The 20,359-nt window shown below is 33.3% G+C and overlaps 1 protein-coding gene across 1 annotated transcript; it reads right to left on the bottom strand.

The window, feature by feature from the left end:
* Positions 1-19,014: 19,014 nt before the first annotated feature.
* On the bottom strand, positions 19,015-20,092 carry LOC132268589 (ethylene-response factor C3-like). The gene has a single exon (XM_059769419.1). It carries the CDS (start codon positions 19,983-19,985, stop codon positions 19,233-19,235), a length of 753 nt encoding a protein of 250 aa, XP_059625402.1. The 5' UTR covers positions 19,986-20,092; the 3' UTR covers positions 19,015-19,232.
* Between the last annotated feature and the right edge of the window lie 267 nt (positions 20,093-20,359).

The following is a 20,359-nucleotide window of genomic DNA, read 5'->3' on the forward strand; positions in this document are numbered from 1 at the left end:
GTTCCATAATATTTTCTTCATAGGAAACAACATGCACTATTGTTATAATACTATAAATGATTTTTGGTTCTATCCAAAATCTCTTAGGATTAAGAACCCTACATTTATAAGTATTTTTTATCTGGTGAGGTAACTCATAGCAAATTTCATCTATAAACAATATCCCTCCACAACTTTGGGATAATCCTGAAATTTTATATATAATATATTCTTATGGTTTTCAAACTCTTGAAATATCATATTTAAATATTTCACCTCATCTACCTTTCCAAGGTTCTATATTCGCTTCTCAACAAGCATGTATAACAGTCTCTAGTGCATATGTATTTACTTTATCTCTAACTTGTTCTTATAATATGTCACAGACGTCACTGTGAATTAATGCAAGAGATATTAATTACAATGGACTTTAATTAATATTTGTTTTTACATCTCTTGTATTTATGAATTGAGTTATTAATGTTTAGGTTCATGTTAAGTCAATCATATTAACATGTCATAACATTTCATGTGTCACACACATCACATAACTCAATCATTTAAGCAAATAATTATCTTATTATTTAAGCTTTGGATACAATCACCACAGAGTGAACACTCACTTCTCCGTTATCATTATTAGTTAAAAGTGAGTTCTTAGCTATCATTACTAGCTTAGATTAAGTACACTCTTCTCATATCTCACTACTAGGTTATGATGAACACCCACTTTTCAGCTATCACTGCTAGCTTGAAGTTAAGTTTGTTTAGTTATCAATTCTATTAGTTCATAACTTTAGTACACACTTATCTAAGTAGTCTACCTTGGTAGTAGAGTAATTTGTTTTGAAGAATATTCTTCAAAAACTACTACTTTACAAGTAATATTATTCCCTCCTACATGAGCAGATATGATGTATAGCTCAAATAGCTTATTGCTAAAATGGCTACTCATCACCCTCGTGTTTTTTTACTACCAAGTTGAAAGCTAGAATCAGCTAATAGATTTTTGTCTTCCTCTTATATTTTGTGCACCTCATTAATCATTTTAGTTTATAGTTAAGCTAACTAGTTTGCAACTCAGTAACACTTTAGCTTTTAGCTAAATTGTACATTAGAACTAACTAGCTTGATTTAGCTTGTCTCGATGTACTTGCTTAGTGTATCCATAACATTTTCCATTAAACTCTTTAGAGTTATTAGAAAATCTTTTCTTATTTAGCCCATTCACAACTATACGTGTCTTAAACACTAGTATAAATCTTTTTCCCTTGACTATCGGAAGAATTGACATAGTTGGACTAGTCAATTTTATTTTTTGTAGTACATACACAAACTAGTCATAAATTCATACAAATTCAATAATATCACATATTAAATAAATTATGTTATAAATTTAAATTACAATGCACATTAAGTAATTCAACTACATAGTTCAATATTATAATACCAAATAAAAGTAAACATTTATAAAAATAATATTGAATTTGCATAATAATATAGTTTCATATTATATCACATGATTAATTATATCACATAATTAATCTAAAAAATAATTTAATAATAATATTCAGAAGAAGACTTTGCTTCCTTAAAGTATTGTGGCTTATTCTCCAATAAACATGTTAAAAAATTAGGACCAAAAGATTTAGACGTTCTAGCCCTCTTGCTACATCTAAGCTCATCCTTATTTTCATTGTATGATTTATGTACAAGAAAGTTATGAGCATAACCTATCAAAAGTTTTATGTAACGATCCACTCCACCATATAGTATGATATTGTCCGCTTTGAGCTCAAGCCTGCATGACTTTGTTCTTGGGTTTTATCCCAAAAAGCCTTCATAACCAATTGGAGATAACATCACTACATTAAAGCACTTTCACATTTTCCTTACCTAAGCAATGTAAGACTATACACTTGTAACTCGCCTAGTGTGGTAGTCTGTCAGTGCCTCTTGCACCCGTCCACAACACACCTACCTATAAGGTTGTCACATTTTAAGTCTCACTTTAACTTTCTTAGGAGTAAGAACTGCAACCTTAGATAGACACCCCCACACTTTTAAAAATTTATAAGAAGGTTTTCAACCTTTCCATAATTCATATGGTGTCACATTTCTAAGGTTTCATCTTTGCTTCATAGCAAATATACATAACAGTATCTTGTGCTACCATTGATAAAAGTAACGAAGTACCTTTTTCCACCTCTAATTGGCACATGTTTAAGGTAATGTCATATACTTCATAATATCATATTACAAAATTAAAATAATTCAACCAATATTGAATTATATAAATAATTCAATAGTCTACTTATATAACATGCTTCAATTTCACATAATATTGAACACATTAATATTTAACATATTATTATATAATAATGCATATAACATTATTTTATATATCTCAACTATTAGTATAATATCTACTTGTTTATATCTTAAATAGAAGCATATGATAAAATTTACACAAGGAATGATTCTGTCTTAAGATTGTTGGTAAATATATGCTTCATGTGACATTTAAGATATAACAAATCTTATACTAATATGTCATGAGATAATTAACAATATGCTAAGAAATCATCATTAATTAAATATGCAATTCTATATTAAATTAAATATGCAAAATAAAGTAATAAAATAATAATAATAAATAAAGAACCTGGATCGAGGCTAGTATTGGATACTATGTCCTTAAGACAGATTCGCCCCGCTACGGTGCTAACGGACTCAGTGGCGTCTATCTCCCAAGATACAACGGTTTACATCCACCAGTAGTAGCACTACAAACTCGTGGATACGGCGAACCTCCTCCGTGTAATACTCTCTTTGACTCAAAAATGCATCTATACTATATAAATACTGAATTGGGTGCAATCCGAACCAAATGGTTCGAACTAATCTTAATATGGCTCGATGAAGTTAGATTAAGGTCTAAGTGGTTTGGACCACTTAACCTATGGTTTGAACCCATTTGGGTTAGATTCAAGTCTAGATAGGGAGATAGAAGAGAATGAAAAATGAATGATTTACAAATGATCCAAAGGGGGGTATTTATAGGTAACAAGGTGCTTTTTCGGATTGGGTGCAACCCTTTGGAAAAAACTAAAAAATAGTTTTTTAATTAATGTGTCTTTTCGGATTGGGTGCAACCTTTTGGAAAAAACTAAAAAGTAATTTTTAAGTAAGGTGCCTTTACAGATTGGGTGTGTTTCTTCATCATTAGACACAACCATTTATATGTGTCTCTTCACACTGGACACATCCACTCCAATAGGTTGCAATGGTTCACATGAATAGTTATGTCTGTTGGTTTTGAGTTGCAACCCTTTAGAAACAGATGCAACTCTTTGAAAAACAGATGCAACCCTTTAGAAATAAATGCAACTTTTGGAAAAAAATATTAACTTTTAATTTAAATTCAAAAACTAACCACCCATTTAAATAAGCCCAGTCCAAAATTAAAGGCCCAATCCAAGATTCCATTTAATAAAAAGAATAATTGGACTTTACAATTAGGCCCAAGCCCAAATTTGGCTTATTTAAATTTCAATTAGTTTCAACATTTTTTTTTTCCATGTGGGACAAACACTTCCCACATTTTGCATACCTATTTAGGCTTATCAAAATACCACACTTTGAAACTAATTTCTCATTCATCCGAAAACAGATTTGAGAAAGTAAATATACTACGTTCATCTCCTTGCGAAGAGAAATGCGTTCGTCTAGAGATTCGCAAAAAATTATTAGCGGAATCTATTCCAAATCTCATTGAAAGTTTATGTTTTTAATGCACCCGTTTTCAACAATTATTTGTATGAATAAAATACATACATAGGAAGTATGGATGAATTGTTAATTTAAAAGTATAAATATATATATTTAAGGAGGCATGGTTGAGTTGCCAATATATAAATAAATATATTTATAATGGTATGTTTGATTTGCCAACGCGTAATTAAATTACTATGTGTTAGATGATTAAAATTTCATCTAGGGTTATTGTAAGTATAACTTGGAATTGATAGATTATCTTATACTAGAGAAATCTATTAGTTAAAGGGTAGTTATATTACTTTATAATATTAATAAAATAATAATGATGAAGGCATGGATGAATTGCCAAGGTAAGTATCTTTGCTCTGTTATTTAAATAATTAAAAATTATTATTTAGTTTTGGATTGAAGGAAACATTCCTTGAGGTGTGTTTTATTATTTAAATGGTATTAGAGCCTGACCCAACCGGAAATGTGTCGATGGGGATGTCGGGCCTCAAGGGGGGTGGATTGTGACAATCCTGTAGGCGGGTGTGCAGTGGGCGGGTGCGAGACACTGACAGGCTACCACACCAGCCAGCTATGGGTGCACAATCTCACATCGCCTAGGAAAGGGAAAGGTGAAGTGCTTATATGTAAGTGTGTCACTCCAATTGGTATGAGGCCTTTTGGGATAAAGTCCAAGAGCAAAACTATGCAGGTTCAGGCCCAAAACGGGTAATATCATACCATGTAGTGGAGTGGGTCGTTACAGAATAATTGTGAAATATAATACGGATAATCAACCTACAAGGGTGAATAGGTTCAGCTTGCTCTTTTATCCGATTAAGTTTTGTTTTAATTAAATTTACCGAAATAAACTTAAATTAAACAACCCATAAAGCAAAAATAAAGTACAAGTAAAGTAAATAGAGTTTGAGAGATAACACCAGGATTTTTAGCGAGGAAACCCCTGTTAGCAGAAAAAACCAATTATTGTAGAAAAAACTTTGTGGACTACGCCGTCCAAAGCAAAATAATCAACTATGTTTGAAACAAAGTATATCTTACTTTGACTTTGGCTCACACCCTATCATTTTACGAAAAACCAATCACTGGCTTTCGACGCGGTCAATTTAGACTCAAGAACGAACCAATTCGGAGTTAAAACGAAGAAGTTACATCAGTTTGAAGTTGGAAGTCCAAAACTGAAAACTCTGGAAGACTTGAACCGGTTCAACATTGGCAGTATGCCTAAGCTGAACCAAAATGACACCTTGAACCGGTTCAAATATTCTTGAACCGGTTCAACTTGAACAGAACACCCAAAATGCAGCAGAAACAGTGTTTTAGCAGAAAAATGAGTTTGTGACACGGTTTTGAGGTCAAGATGACATTTTTCGGAAAAATGTCGTGAAGAAACTCCCCCTAAAATCACATTTTCTATCTGACGGAGTTAAGAACGGAATTTATTTCCTAAAGGAATTTCCCAAAATGCTCTTAAGCTGAATTTTTCAACAAAAAGGTGAAATGAATCCATAGGAGGCTCAAAACACAAATGAAAGAGTTTTTCATGAAAACGATCATTCACTCAAATGTAAATGGTGATTTTGAGTGCTCGGGAATGGTCCGCTGATCTCGAAAATGGTCGGGTCAAAATCCGACCGCCCAACGGCCAAAAAGGCGAAAATGAACTTGAAATGGAAATTTTGAAATCTAAAATTAACAATTGACTTCAAATGACTGTTTGGCCCTTGGCCACACTTCATACATGATTAATGAGACCCTATGAAAGAATGAAAATGGAATTCCCATACCCGATGGACCCATGGTGAAATAATAACTTGTGATTTTTCAATATTTTCACAAAATCTCATGAAGTCAAAAATTACATAGGATACAAAATACATGACATTAGCCTCTGGCCTCATCTTATATATGTTGAATACATTGTAAGGAGTGCACTCATGTACACACTACATAAATGGAATCAAATATACACACTTTGACAAATAAGGTTACAAATGGCATTCCAAGCCAACCTTCACAAAGATGGAAACCTCCAAGTCCACAAACCATCCAAGCATAATAAGAGTCTCAACTTTAATTCCTGTACCTGAAAATGTCCCCACAACATGGGTGAGTAGCATAAAGCTATTCGTAGGAGATGAGCATGCATCGACCTAACTTTTTACAATTTTATCACCTTAAGGCGAAATATGTTAAAGGGGCTCATGCCACCTAACGTCTATGTCAAGGTGAGACTCAGGGAGCATCCTAAGCTACCCTAGTTCATTTCTAGCATACATCACATCATTCATGCAATTCCAACAACATAGTAGCATGCCTACACAAAGTAATAAAATGTAGATTCTCAAGGTTATCAACTTGAAATCTAAAATGCTAGATTAACCAAAGTGGGTCATGCCACCTAACATCTATGTTCTAAATGAATCTATAAGATCATTCCAAAGTCACATTTGAACAACAAAGCACAAATCACAATATCTACGCAATTAACCAATATAGAAGCATGCTACACAAGTATCAAGATATAGATTCTCAAGGTTATCAACTTAAAATATAAAATACGAAAAACGACAAAAGTGGGTCATGCCACCTAATGTCTATGTTCCAAATGAATCTATAGGATCATTCCTAAACCACATTTCAACATATAAGGCATAATGTACTTAACAACATCAAAGCTCACAATGATTCACTAAAATCATAAAACATAGATGCGTCTGACAACATCAAAATGATTCACTAAAATCATAAAACATAGATGTACTTAACAACATCAACAAGATTCACTGAAATCATAAAACATAGATGTACTTAACAACATCAAAATGATTCACTAAAATTATAAAACATAGATGTACCTAACAACATCAAAATAATTCATTAAAATCATAAACATGGATGTACTTAACAACATCAAAATGATTCATTAAAATCACAAACATGGATGTACTTAACAACATCAAAATCACCAATAACCAAAGCCACAAGTTACAATATAAACATGATTGTTAACTTGGAATTAAATGCAAAAACAAATAGTGGAAGACTTGGACATCACGTCTCGGATTTCCGTCGAGAACTAAATGGTTATTCCGGGCATTAACCCGTTGGGAAGACCACCCTAATGCGCACTATCTCAATTGGGGAGAACTCATACCTCCGCCATGTCACTTGTAACAATGTCCTAAGACTCCAAAATAATCAAATAAGTTCACAACTTATACGTAATTTATATAATGCATGAAAACCACCTTCCATGCACAAGTAGGTTGAAACCACACAATCCATGCCTTAGAGTTTCTATTCTAAAATGGCATATATAATGTCAATTACAAAGTGTGCAATTCACTACACATGGCATCAATATATTCCATAAAGAAAACATGTTCTCATGAATATAAATATAACAACAAAGTTGTCCAATGCTCAAAACACAACAAAATGAATACATAACTGTGATACCCCTCGGATCTGAGACACGGGTTGATCACGCCCAGGCCCAAACCCGAGGGATATCAAACAATTAATATTTTAAATCAAACACGGAATACAAAATTGATTTAAGAAATAAAAATAATAGAAGCTGAAAGGAACTAAAATAATATCCTTAAAATAAATATCCAAAACTGATAATCCAAATCTCCATAGGTTTACAACTTGGGAATCCATCAATTGGACCCCTTATTAAACTTCTCAATCCGAAACTGAAATAACAGAAATAAAACTAAAGCTAACATAAAGTAGATCCCTACGTAGTGGGAGGAATGAGTAGCTGTATCGGCTCTGCACGTCCAAGCTCTAACCCTGAAACTGACGAACACCTGAAAAATAAAGGAGTGGGTCAGGCCTACATGCAAGTCCTGATCTACTACAATCCAAACAGTAATTCGATACGCAGATACATCCTAGGAAGACTCAACAATATCTAGAGTAGTCTATATCTATATAGTACACACTAATAGGACGCTCGCTAGTCCAATAGGTCTGTCTCAGCCTGAATAGAAGGCAACATGCAAATACGCACCCTAAGGTGGGCATGACTACCTAGACCTACCAGGGAACAACACCTATGTCCAGTTATCCATCCCAGACGATATACGCGCCTTAACCATGGTCCTGAGACTCAAGCTCATACCATGGCACGTATATTATATATGTAAAGTCCATACTCTTCCTAATACAAAATATCAACCATATATATAGGGGTCTGATATATGTATAACAAATCCATCCTGAAACCAAATAGGTCATTCAGTTCTCAATTGATATGACACAAATAGATGATGGACTTAACCATTAGGGTCAATCCATACCTTAATCCAATTTGGGTAGGACTTAGTGTTTTGAACTAATCCATTCCCAATATAGGTAGATCTTAGTGTTTTGAATTAAGCCATCCCTAATATGACACCGTTCCATACCGGTTCATATACATCCATATAAGTAGGACTTAACCTTTGTATGGTTAATCCAACTCATTCCAAATTAGGTAGGATTAGTGTTTTAACTAATCCATACCTAGTATGTCACCGTCCCATACCGGTGCATACAATCCTCCAGTTCCATAGTTAATAACACAGCATAAACATGTATCAACTAATTTCCAAAAGAAACATAAATATAGTTTAACATATTTACAACCAATTTATGCATCCAATATACCATTTAAATATCACATTACAGTGCTTTATATATATATGAAAAGACTGTACATGTAGTTCCTCCAGTGAATATAGTTGACGGAACAGTAATAAATACCAATCCACCATACTCCAAGATTTGCATATAAACAGTTTAACATGTGTACAACACATTAATCACCCTACATAAGGTTTAGAAATCCCTTTCCAGTCCTATTTTATTAAGTAAGACTGAAACCTACCACTCCTCCTGCACAACCTTATCTGATGCAATAGTTGATAAATTTAAAACATCCATTAATTCCATTTAAGCATACTTAATCTTCTAGATAGATAAACATATGCTTATAACATAGTTGAACATGCTTAATAAATTTAAACATGCAAAAGAACCCAAAACTTTGCTTAAAGCAGTAAACAGTTTACCAAGATTTCAAAGACAACTTCCCATATGCAGTTTCTTCGTTTAACCTTATGTTGCTTCAAGGTTCAACACAATACCATTAACAATACTTCCAACCATTTTTACATCTCTGGAACTATTATACAACCCAATTCTACCCACTGAAACAACCCAGTCATCTTCCCATAGGTCCAGAAACAACCCAAAATCACGCAGAAGCAAGAAAAGAAGCTGGAGCCGCCTCCAGAATATTGGAGCCGCCTCCCTTCTTGGTGGAGCCGGCTCCTCCCTTATTGGAGCCGGCTCTACCCTTGTGGAGCTGACTCCAATCCCTTGTGGAGCCGGCTCTCACACCCCTAGAGCCGGCTCCCTCCTTTGGTGAGCCGGCTCTCCTCCTTTGAGAGCCGTAATTCCTTCTCTGGTTGTCTTCCTCGCCTCCGGCTAAGTTCAAAACCTATTTAGTATTTTAAAACCTTGTTCCAGTGTTTATACACTATCCTAGATTACATGAGAAACCCCCCAACATGCATCAATAATCCCAATCAACCAAGCTTGAACCCAAGACACGGCATGCATCAGTTCACAGTTCTTTAAAAATTTGCACAGTTTGATTCACGAGATTTATTTCCGTTTGAACATGCATACAAGATAAATTTAATCATTAATCTGTTTTTAATCTTGGTTTAATCCTTAGAGTCTTTCTAAGCCTCTACAAAACACAGATTAAAGAGATAGAGTGGAAACAGAACTTGCCTTCAGTTTCAGACTGTGGAACTGCAGACCTCTGTCAACTCCGGCAACGATGGTTGTCTTAACTCCCTCTGCTGCTCCTAATTCAATCCCCAACGTTCTCCTTGAATTCTTCCTTCAATCCCCAAAGGTTCTCTCTGAAACTCTCTACAACTCTCTGTTTTTCCCTCTCTGAAAACCTGATACGTGAATGCAGGTTGTGTAATGTTTGTTTGCTAAACCCTAAACCCACATGAAGAAATATATTTATAGGCTTAATTCTCCAACCCTAATCCATATATAACTAGAGCCCTAATGCAAACCCTTAGTCGGCCCATGCAATTGTCCAAGTTACAATACACGGCGACTTAATACAACCTAGGTCGGCTACAGTAACTCCAACCCTAACTGACATATACGTAAATCAACTTAATTATATAATTTAACATTTAAATAACTTCCACAGAAATATAATCCTAATCTAAAATAAATTAACATTTAACTTAATCCAATTCAAAATAATCCAATAACAAAAACAATAATATTAATAAAAGAAAACAATTAATTCAAATAAAAGGACAAACAAGCAGATAATCAATTATCAAGCAAATAATCCAATAAAATGACACATAATAAAATAAAATGCAATTAAATACAATAATTAAATTCCAAAACTGTCCTTTTAAAATTAGGGGTATTACAATAACAAGTTCAAATTCATGATTTGAATATAGAAACTACTTCTAAAATACCAATAGATCCATGGAGCCATTAGATAGAATTTAATTAAACAAGATAATCAAATTCTCAAGATTTCAAATTAAATTCGAATAATCTCAAATTAATATATGTTAAACAACATAGCATGCTCATTACATATATCAAATCAAAAGTGTCAAATGAGCAAGATAGCATCATATAGAATTTAATTAATTTAAATTAATCAAATCTCTAGATTTCAAAAGTTATTTAAATGATCTCTAATTAATATATATCAAGCACCAAATCATGGTCATACCATATCTCAAGTCTAAAATGGAATACAAGTAAAATACAATTTACTAGAATTTAAATCAAATTAAATCCATTTAATCTCTAGATTTGAAAATTTATCTAAATCATCCCAAATTAATATATATCAAAGATCAACTTATAGCCATGCCATTTACCAAGTCTAAAATGAGTTATATGCAAGATATGATAAATCACTAATTTCTCAAATTAACAAAAGGCATGCATATAACTTATAAAAGCATCAATAGCATACAAGAAACAAAAATATAACCCTATAACATCCCCTACCTCACTAGAGAAGAGTCTCTCTAAAATCCAAGATAAATTAACACAAAATGGCAAACCCTTTTGGGGTTATGAAGAGGATGATGAGGGGAACAAAAAGTGTTCCAAGTTTCATGGTCTAAGGTGAGTGGAAGGCCCTTAAAAATTAAGGTCAAGGCTTAAGCATCAAGCTCCATCCATGGAGGCTAGGGTTTGTGATGAGAAAGAAAATGACATAAGGTGAAAAATGGGTGAGTGGAGGAAATAGAAATCATCTACTCACTATGTATTCCTACATCATGGTCAACACACACAACTATGGTGAATTGCACAAAAACCCCTCCTTAAAACTATAATCCCAAAGTGTCCCAAAAGTAATTTGCAAGACTTAATCCCAAGCCTACACTTGTCAATCATCCAAGCCAACAAGTGCACCAATCTTAGGCCAACAAGTGGGTAAATCTCTACCTTCCAAATATCACAAGATGATGCCTCCAAGTCCCTTCACCCCAATGCCAATAAGTGGTTCCATGAGAGTGTGACACTTGTCACACTTTTCAAAAATTGTAAAAAGGTCCTTTTTGAAAATATCTTCCAAATTAAATTACAAAATGGTCCCTAAGACGAAAAATAATTACTTTACAGTAATTACACAAAACCCCAAAAGTTTAGAATATTACAAAAATGTTATGCGTCTATACCATTTATAAGAAAAGTAAGCACTTAGCATGCTTTTCTACAAAAGTGAAAATACACATAGTATGGAATTAAAATATCGTGGATGCATGCAAAATCGGAATCAAATCCGAACACGAAAAGTGAGGTTATGCCAACAAAGTGACAACCGAGAAAAAAACGAAAAGTGAATAGTGTCACAAAAGTGAAAATGTGAAAATGATTTAGTCCTCAAAGGAAGTTAACAATTCAAGGAAAAGAGTCTCGGAAACCATCCCCGAGTACTCAAGATGACATTAAGTGGTGAGAAACCGAACTCAGAAAGGAAAAGATCAACGGAAAAAAAATATCCGTGAAAATCTGAGAAAAAGAAAGGAATGAAAATGACCGAGTCATTACAAATCCAATAAAATGACACATAATCAAATAAAATGCGATTAAATAATAAATTAAATAAAAATTAAATACCAGGAATATCCCTTTAAAATTAGGGGTGTTACAATGACCTCATGGAAGAAAAGTGGCGAAGCAGCGCCGAGATAAAGTTTCGAGTTTGAATTCAGTGTGGAGTTCATTTCTAAACAATTTTAATGATCTCAAATTCCGTAATAAGACGGACTCAAATAATCTTGCGAATGAGAAAATGATGCGAGATGCAAGAAAAAAAGAAAAGACTAAACAACTAAAGATTTAGGATAAACTATTGGAAAAAAAGAAGGAGATGTTGCTAATAGATCCAAAATCGATGACAACACTAAAAGGGCAAGAGCGGGTTCATATGCAACAAAGGAAGATATTGGAATCTATGCAACAAAGGTTGTCATAGCCTATTTATTTATTTACTTAATCCAAGCTAGCTTGGATATTGTATTTAGTTTCAATTATTTGTAATTGTTTTTAATCCATGATAATCGATATTGCATTTATTTATTTATTTTGTTATTTTATTCAGATGAATATAGTGATGATGTATTGTTTTTACATAAGATAAAAAATATAGCCGTTATAAAAATAATTGTTGGTAAAAATAAATAAAAAATAACTATATATATATATATATATATATATATATATATATATATATATTATTTTTAGAGAGCGAAAATTCGGAGAGACTATTGAAGCATCAAAATTTGAAGAGCAGAAATTGCCTATATGGCTTTTAGAAAAGCTAATGTGGCTTTTAAAAAAAATTAATGTGGCTAATTTAGAGAGCAAAATTTTAAAGAGGATGTTGTGAATGACCTTAGATGGGTGTCCTTCGTTTTTGGATTACTTAGCCCTTTGGGGGGCTTTATAATGTCAGTTTTTTCTTCCTTGTACAATTGGCTTTACCTTGTTCACTCAAAAAATAAATAAATAAAATAAAAAAAATTGTAAAAGTACTAGCTTGCATTATGAAAACGTAAAGTGAAGTGAGTCATTCACTTTGTTACATTGTGGATGTGTTGAAAACCAAAACTTGTAGAGAGATCTTATGCAAGTGTGAGCAGAATGTTGTGAGAACTGGACCAAATTCGATAGATGTTACAAGGAAAACATCTTTGAACTAAAAGTTATTCAAGACAAAAACAAAGCATTAAATTGATTGATTTCCTTAATGAGTATTAGTTGAGATGGTATGATCCTTCATTTGTAAAAAAAAATAAATTTGAGTATTTTAGTGGTGGTCGGAGTAATATTATGAGTTTGTGTGCGTATTTGCTTAAACTTTCAAAAAAAAGAAGATTTAATTGAACAGATTAACCATTATAATTGGTTCTCACGGTAAGAATTGGTTTAGTTTTATGAAGCAAAGGCAATCGATTTTCAAAAAACAGTTATAGTGACTGTCATATATAATGAGTAATAACTTACGTTATGGCTCCGTTTGTTTTGAGGTAAAAAATTTTCTTCGAAACAGATTTATCTTTTTAAGGTAAAATATTTATTTATTTATTTTATTTTGTTAGTGTTTGACAAAAGTCAAGGTCGTGGTTGAGTCCATTGGGCGAAACGTGTAAAATAATTGCCGAATATTGATAAGTATGTTATTTTTGTTAATTTTTAATATATTTTTTTTCTTCGAAAATATTTGACGACAATCGAACACCAAAACATTAAAAAAAAAATTCGGGAAAAATATTTTATATCCAAACAAACTGAGTCTCAAGTACACAAAGACAAAGTTGTTCCAATAGTCTAATTGGACCAAAAAAATCCGAGTCCCACAAAAAAACATAATTGAAAGGATTCTCCATTGTCAATTATTTTCAAAATTTATAAATAAAAACAAAAAGCGAAACGATCCACAAACAACAATCATTATGCAAAAGAAAATTACAGAGAGATATCTAGAGAGAGATAGAATCCATTAATGAATTCAAGAAAGTGGGAGTTTAATTTGGGTTTTTGATGCTGATTTGATTTGGTGACTGTTGGGTTTTTAGTCGTTCATTACTTTATCAGCCAAGGCCTATCCACATACACATGACTACAAGGTCCAGTGCAGATGTGGATTTTTGGGCTGATGATGCACGCACTTGAACAATTTTTTTTGGTTATTTTGGTCAGTTAAAAGGAGGTTATAAAGGTAATTTAATAATTTACACGAATTAATTCAGAAGTTATAGAATAAGTCAGTATTTTTATCATGGTTGGGATATCTTTATTCAGTTTACCGAATTTTGGGAGTCATTGTTCAAAAAATGCTTAAATTGTAAATGAATTTTGTAACTATTGGAAACGGGGGCATTAAAAACATAAACTTTGATGAGATTTGGAATAAATTTCGCTAATAATTTTTTACGAACCTCTAGGCGAGTGCGTTTCTCTCCGTAAGGAGATGAACGTGGTATATTTACTTTCTCAAATCCGTTTCCGGGTGAATGAGAAATTAGCTCTAAAGTGTGGTATTTTGATAAGCCTAAATGGGTATGCAAAATGTGGGAAATATTTGTCCCATACGGAAAAAATGTTGAAACTAATTGAAATTTAAATAAGCCAAATTTGGGTTTGGGCTTGGGCCTAATTGTAAAGTCCAATTATTCTTTTTACTAAATGGAATATTGGATTGGGCCTTTAATTTTGGGCTGGGCTTATTTAAATGGGTGGTTAGTTTTTGAATTTAAATTAAAAGTTACTTTTTTTTTTTGCCAAAGGATTGTATCTTTTTACTAAATGGAATATTGGATTGGGCCTTTAACTATTTATGTGAACCATTGCAACCTATTGGAGTGGATGTGTCTATTGGTGAACAGACACCATGTGAACCATTGCAACTTATTGGAGTGGATGTGTTTATTGGTGAACAGACACCATGTGAACCATTGCAACCAATTGGAGTGGATGTGTCCAGTGTGAAGAGACACATATAAATGGTTGTGTTCAATGATAAAAAGACACACCCAATCCGAAAAGACACCTTACTTAAAAACTGCTTTTTAGTTTTTTCCAAAGGGTTGCACCCAATCCGAAAAGACACATTAATTAAAAAAAACTACTTTTTAGTTTTTTCCAAAGGGCACCCAATCCGAAAAGGCACCTTATTACCTATAAATACCCCTCTTTGGATCATTTGCAAATCATTCATTTTCATTTTATTTTATTTCCCTCTCTAGACTTGAACCCAACCCAAGTGGGTTTAAACCATAGGTTAACTGGTCCGAACCACTTAGATCCTAATCCAATTTCATCGAGCCATATTAAGATTGGTCCAAACCATTTGGTTCGAATTGCACTCAATTCAGCATTTATATAGTATAGATGCATTTTTGAGTCAGAGAGAGTATTACACGGAGAAGGTTCGCCATATCCACGAGTTTGTAGTGCTACTACTGGTAGATGTAGACCGTTGTATCCTGGGAGATAGATGTCACTGAATCCGTTAGCACCATAGCGGGGCGAATCTGTCTTAAGGATATAGTATCCAATACTAGCCTCGATTTAGGTTCTTTATTTATTATTATTATTTTATTACTTTATTTTGCATATTTAATTAAATATAGAATTGCATATTTAATTAATGATTTCTTAGCATATTGTTAATTATCTTATGACATATTAGTATAAGATTTGTTATATCTTAAATGTCACATGAAGCATATATATTTACCAACAGTAACAAGGGTCCGTTGTTCCACATCGGATCCGAATGGAAAAGTGATTGGGTATCGATGAGTGGGTATGCAGTACTACTTAATAGTTTGAGTTTTTTGATAAATGGGCAAGCGTCCACCCGTTACAGTTAGTATCAGAATCAGACTCAATCTTTGATCCAGTGTCAAGCCAAGCGTCCAGCTCGAAAGATGTACGGGTAAGCCATCTCGGGTAGGCAGGGTGGCCTGAGTCGCAACGAGGATGTCGCGAGTTTTGATGAAGGAGAATGTAACAAAGATCATTTATCCCACATCAGATCCGGATGAAAAAATGTTTGAGTATAATTAAGTGGATATATAGCACTACCTAACGGTTTGAACTTAAACATGTCAAAAGTGAGAAGCAAAAAAATTATTAATAAAATTACTATATAAAATAAAAAAGTAGGCAAAAAAAAAAAAAAAATTATTATTATTTGGAACCAGTAGCACAATCCATCCATGATCATGACAGGAGTCAAAAGACTCGTGACCACGGCGGCAAGTCAAACAAGAATTCAATGTGACGTCATGTATATGTTCGGGTAGATGTCCACTTGGCACTAATACTGTTCTTGTCTTCCAACTTGGCCAAGCCCCAATAAATATTATATGCTTTATATTAAATATATATATGTGTATATATATATATATATATATTGAATAAATATTAAATATGCTTTACTAACTCACGTGTAGTGTTGACTGAGAATCACAGGAAACTAGTGATGTAACATTGAATAATCAACTTACAAGGGAAAAACTTGAACCGTAACTTCATACAATGATGTTCCGAAAAAATTTAATTGAAATAAGATTTTTATATATATATATATATTATGTTATGTTATGCATGTGTGTGTTTAACTGCAACACGGCTAACCTTTGACCCTCCGAAAACAAGAAAGCCCTAGAAAACCGGTGCTACAACCCGTGGCAGCGGTCAGCCGCGGTCATCCAATGTACCAGTGAATTTACCTGCCGATATGCTTCCGTTTGCAGTCAATTTTGGGGGCTTTTAAAATCTACCATTTTCTCTCTATTGATTTCACAAATTAGATTCAGCTTTTCTTTTCTTTTCTCTTTGAATCTGTACTTGTTACATTGATGAGAAAGACTCATATATCTATATATATATATATATATATATATATATATATATTCTTTCAAAATTCTAGAGTTTTCTAGTCTATTATTCTTTCAAATTCTAGAGTTTTCTAGTCTATTTCTACTTTCTTCATATATGTATTTAGCCCATATGTTTTTTGTTTGCAGTTCTAATTTTGACCGGATTGCTTCCAAATTTAAAGTTTATTTTGATTCCTCACTATTTATTGTGAGGTCGCCAATTATGGCCAGTCAATTGCTTTTTCTGATTATATGTGTTTGTGAGTACGTGTACATACATATATATATATATATATGTAATATTATGTACAATGTATTCGATTATATAATCTATAATATTAATACACACATGCCATGCACTAACGGGCACACAGGGAAATTGGTTGTAGAAGTTAATGTTAGACTAATCATCATTACTATGTATATCCCACCAAATTAATTAAATAATTAGGGAAAAAATCAAATAATTAGGAGGAAAAGATTAGAGATATGGTTACTATATGACCTTGTGTCATTCAATTTTCTGGGAATTGAAAATTAAAAAAATAGTATAAAAATCTGTTTGGTTGATAGTTTTTAAAAATTATTTCCTCAAAACTTTGTTAAAAATAAAATAAAATCTGTTTTTAAATAACTGCTTTTTATATTTATTTGAAAACAGTTTTCTATTTTTCTGAATTATTGAGATTGTTTTTTGAGTGACAAATCAAATACAATCTATATTTTGCTGAAACTCGAATCCACTACTTCATAGTTTACACTTCTTCGTGTTTTTACAATTGTACATATCAAATAATTAATTGCTCTCAAAGTCACATTATTTAAGTGTGTATATCCCACCTATATAAGAGTTTATATCAAAAAAAGAAACAATATTATTTTACACAAAGTAGTTAGCTTTTGTATTCGATCACGAAAGCAACATGAAACTCTTAATCTTTTATGTTCTTAAACAACCTATAAAGTGAATTAGATAGAAGGAAATAAGAGGGGGTGAGTTTTGGCACAATTATTTGATTACTTTATTCTGTCTTGAAGGTAATGACTTTAATTTGAAATAAGAAATAACTTCTTCGGAAACCTTGTGTACTAGAATGAAATAAGAGGAGGACCGGTTTTGGCACAACTATATGATTACTTCATTGTAACCTGAAGGCAGACACGAATTTAGCATAGGACTAGTGGGGGCGGATGCCCCCTATGGATTTTTTATATTTTCATTTTAGACCTTAATTTTTTTTTTAGAATTTTTGATGATACCCCTACTAAAATTATAATTCGTCCCCACCGATTTTTTTTTTTTTTTTTTTACATTAAATTTTTGAGAATTTATGAAGATGCTTCCACTAAAATTACAATTTGCCCTATTGGATTATTTTTTTTTTGCAATTTATACTTTAAATTTTAAAAAAATTATAAAGAAAACTCCATTGAAATTATAAAAATGGACCCACCATATAAGTTTGCCCCACAAATTAATAACCCCCCTCCCTCCTCCCAAATTTTCTGGATCCGTCATTGCCTAAAGGTAACGACTACAATTTGAAATAGGAAATAATTAACCTCATCGGAAACTTTGTGCACTAGAATGAAATAAGAGGGGGACGGGTTTTGGCACAACTATATGATTATTTCATTGTGATTTGAAGGTAACGACATCAATTTGAAATAGAAAATAAACTCTTCGAAAACCTCGCGCTCCGAACTACCTTTTTTTTATTAAAAAAATTAGGATAATGATTCTCGAACCTAGCCTAACCGAAAAGGCTAGCAGATGGTTTCTTATTCCTTGAATACTTCATTGAAGTCACATTTTTTACATTCTAATATTGAAAAGATCGAGAACATTGGCCTCCAACCCCAAAATATAGGCAGGCAAATTAAAGGTTGGTAAGTAAGGCTCAAAGAATGAAAATGCTGCCAACAGATCAAAATTGAGTACAATTAAATTAAAGACAAAAACAAAAAACAAATAAATTGATTTAAACCAAGCAACAACATATAATAATTGTTGATATATACTTACTATTTTCTTGGCATATATCTTCTGAGTACTATTATACTAATGCAACATAAGTAGGAAAAAGATCAATATCCAATTGGGCTATATAACACAGACTCTCCAAAAAGTGCTTGTCACTCAAGAAGGGTTAGTTATATAAAACCAGAGCATGGGTTTTCAAAAAAACGGTTATAGTGACCGTTAGGTGCCATATCATGTAATAATTTAATTATTAGGAGACAAAAATTAACATAATAGAATATTTACTTGTCCCACAATGGTCAAGTTGACCAAACATCCAAGTCCCACAACAATAATTCAAACATTGATCCTCAATTATTTTTTAAAATTTACAAAGAAACCAAAGGCTAAAAACAGTCTTAAAATTAAAGTTACATTATCCAAAACAAAATCACAAAAAGGAGATCTTGAGAGAGAAAGAGAGTTTCTAGAGAGAGAAATTAGAGAAACGAAGTGGGTGACCATTTTTTTTTTCACCAAGGAGTATTAGTAGAACACTCAGATAAACTTAGAAGTTCCTCCAAATAATCAGCTCCCAAATCCTCCAACACCACCACATTCTCCAACATCACCAACTCTTTCACATCCTTCTTCTTCCGACTCACCGCTTTCCTCTTCATGGAGTGTCTCTTCTTCAACGCCAGCACTGGAGAACACCCTTCCTCGAACCCACACTTCATCTCTCTCAACGAGTCGTAAACCATCTGAGCCGGAAAATTTAGCACAGCCATTGAGCCGCGCATTGCAAAGGCGGCTTGGTCGTAGGCCAAGGCTGCAGCCTCCGCGGTGTCAAATGTACCCAGCCATACCCTAACTCCATTCCTCGTGGAGTCCCTTATTTCGGCTGCATATTTCCCCCATGGCCGCCTCCGGACCCCTCTATAGGTGGTCTCCTTGGCGGGCTCTTCAAATGCTTCTTCTTTGACTTCCACCGACGAGGAAGTCCCCGACGATGAATAATCATCAATGGATTCAGAAAGGACTCCGAAGAGAAGCATCTCTTCGGAGTCATTTTCGTTGAATGGAAGCGGTTGGTTTTCGAAATTGAGCACGTTGTTACAATTGAGAGAGTCGGAAGAAGACGAACTGAATGAAGATTGGCGGGAAAATTCGAGAAACGGATGCTGAGAATATGAAGAATCCATGATTTTGGCTGTGAATTCTTCTTTTGGTTTGTTTAGTCTTGAGTTTGTTTTGTGATCTTTGGTCATATGAAGAAATATCATAAACTAGAAGGGGTTTATATAGTGTGTGACACACGAGGGGGTTTCATATGAAGAAATATCATAAACTAGAAGGGGTTTATATAGTGTGCGACACACGAGGGGGTTAAATCATGAAGGTTTTTTTAAAAAATGTGATATGATGATGATACATGAACATGAGCATTTTGGACTTTGGAGGCACTACTACCAATTAAAATTGTGCTTCACTAGTGGGACCCACCAGAGGAGTTTTAGTGCATTAGCGCACGTGAGTCAAACCATTTGTGGGCAAGGCGGCCAGGTCAGATGAAAAATCACTGTGACGTCAGCATCAAAGATCTAATTTTTGTTTTTGTATTTTTGTTGGGGCACAATCAAGGTCCACGTGGCACGGA

The sequence above is a fragment of the Cornus florida genome, unplaced genomic scaffold (assembly GCF_030987335.1).
Source record: "Cornus florida cultivar Cherokee Brave unplaced genomic scaffold, ASM3098733v1 CherokeeBrave_3.0.0_Hap2_Chr08, whole genome shotgun sequence".
NCBI lineage: Eukaryota > Viridiplantae > Streptophyta > Magnoliopsida > Cornales > Cornaceae > Cornus > Cornus florida.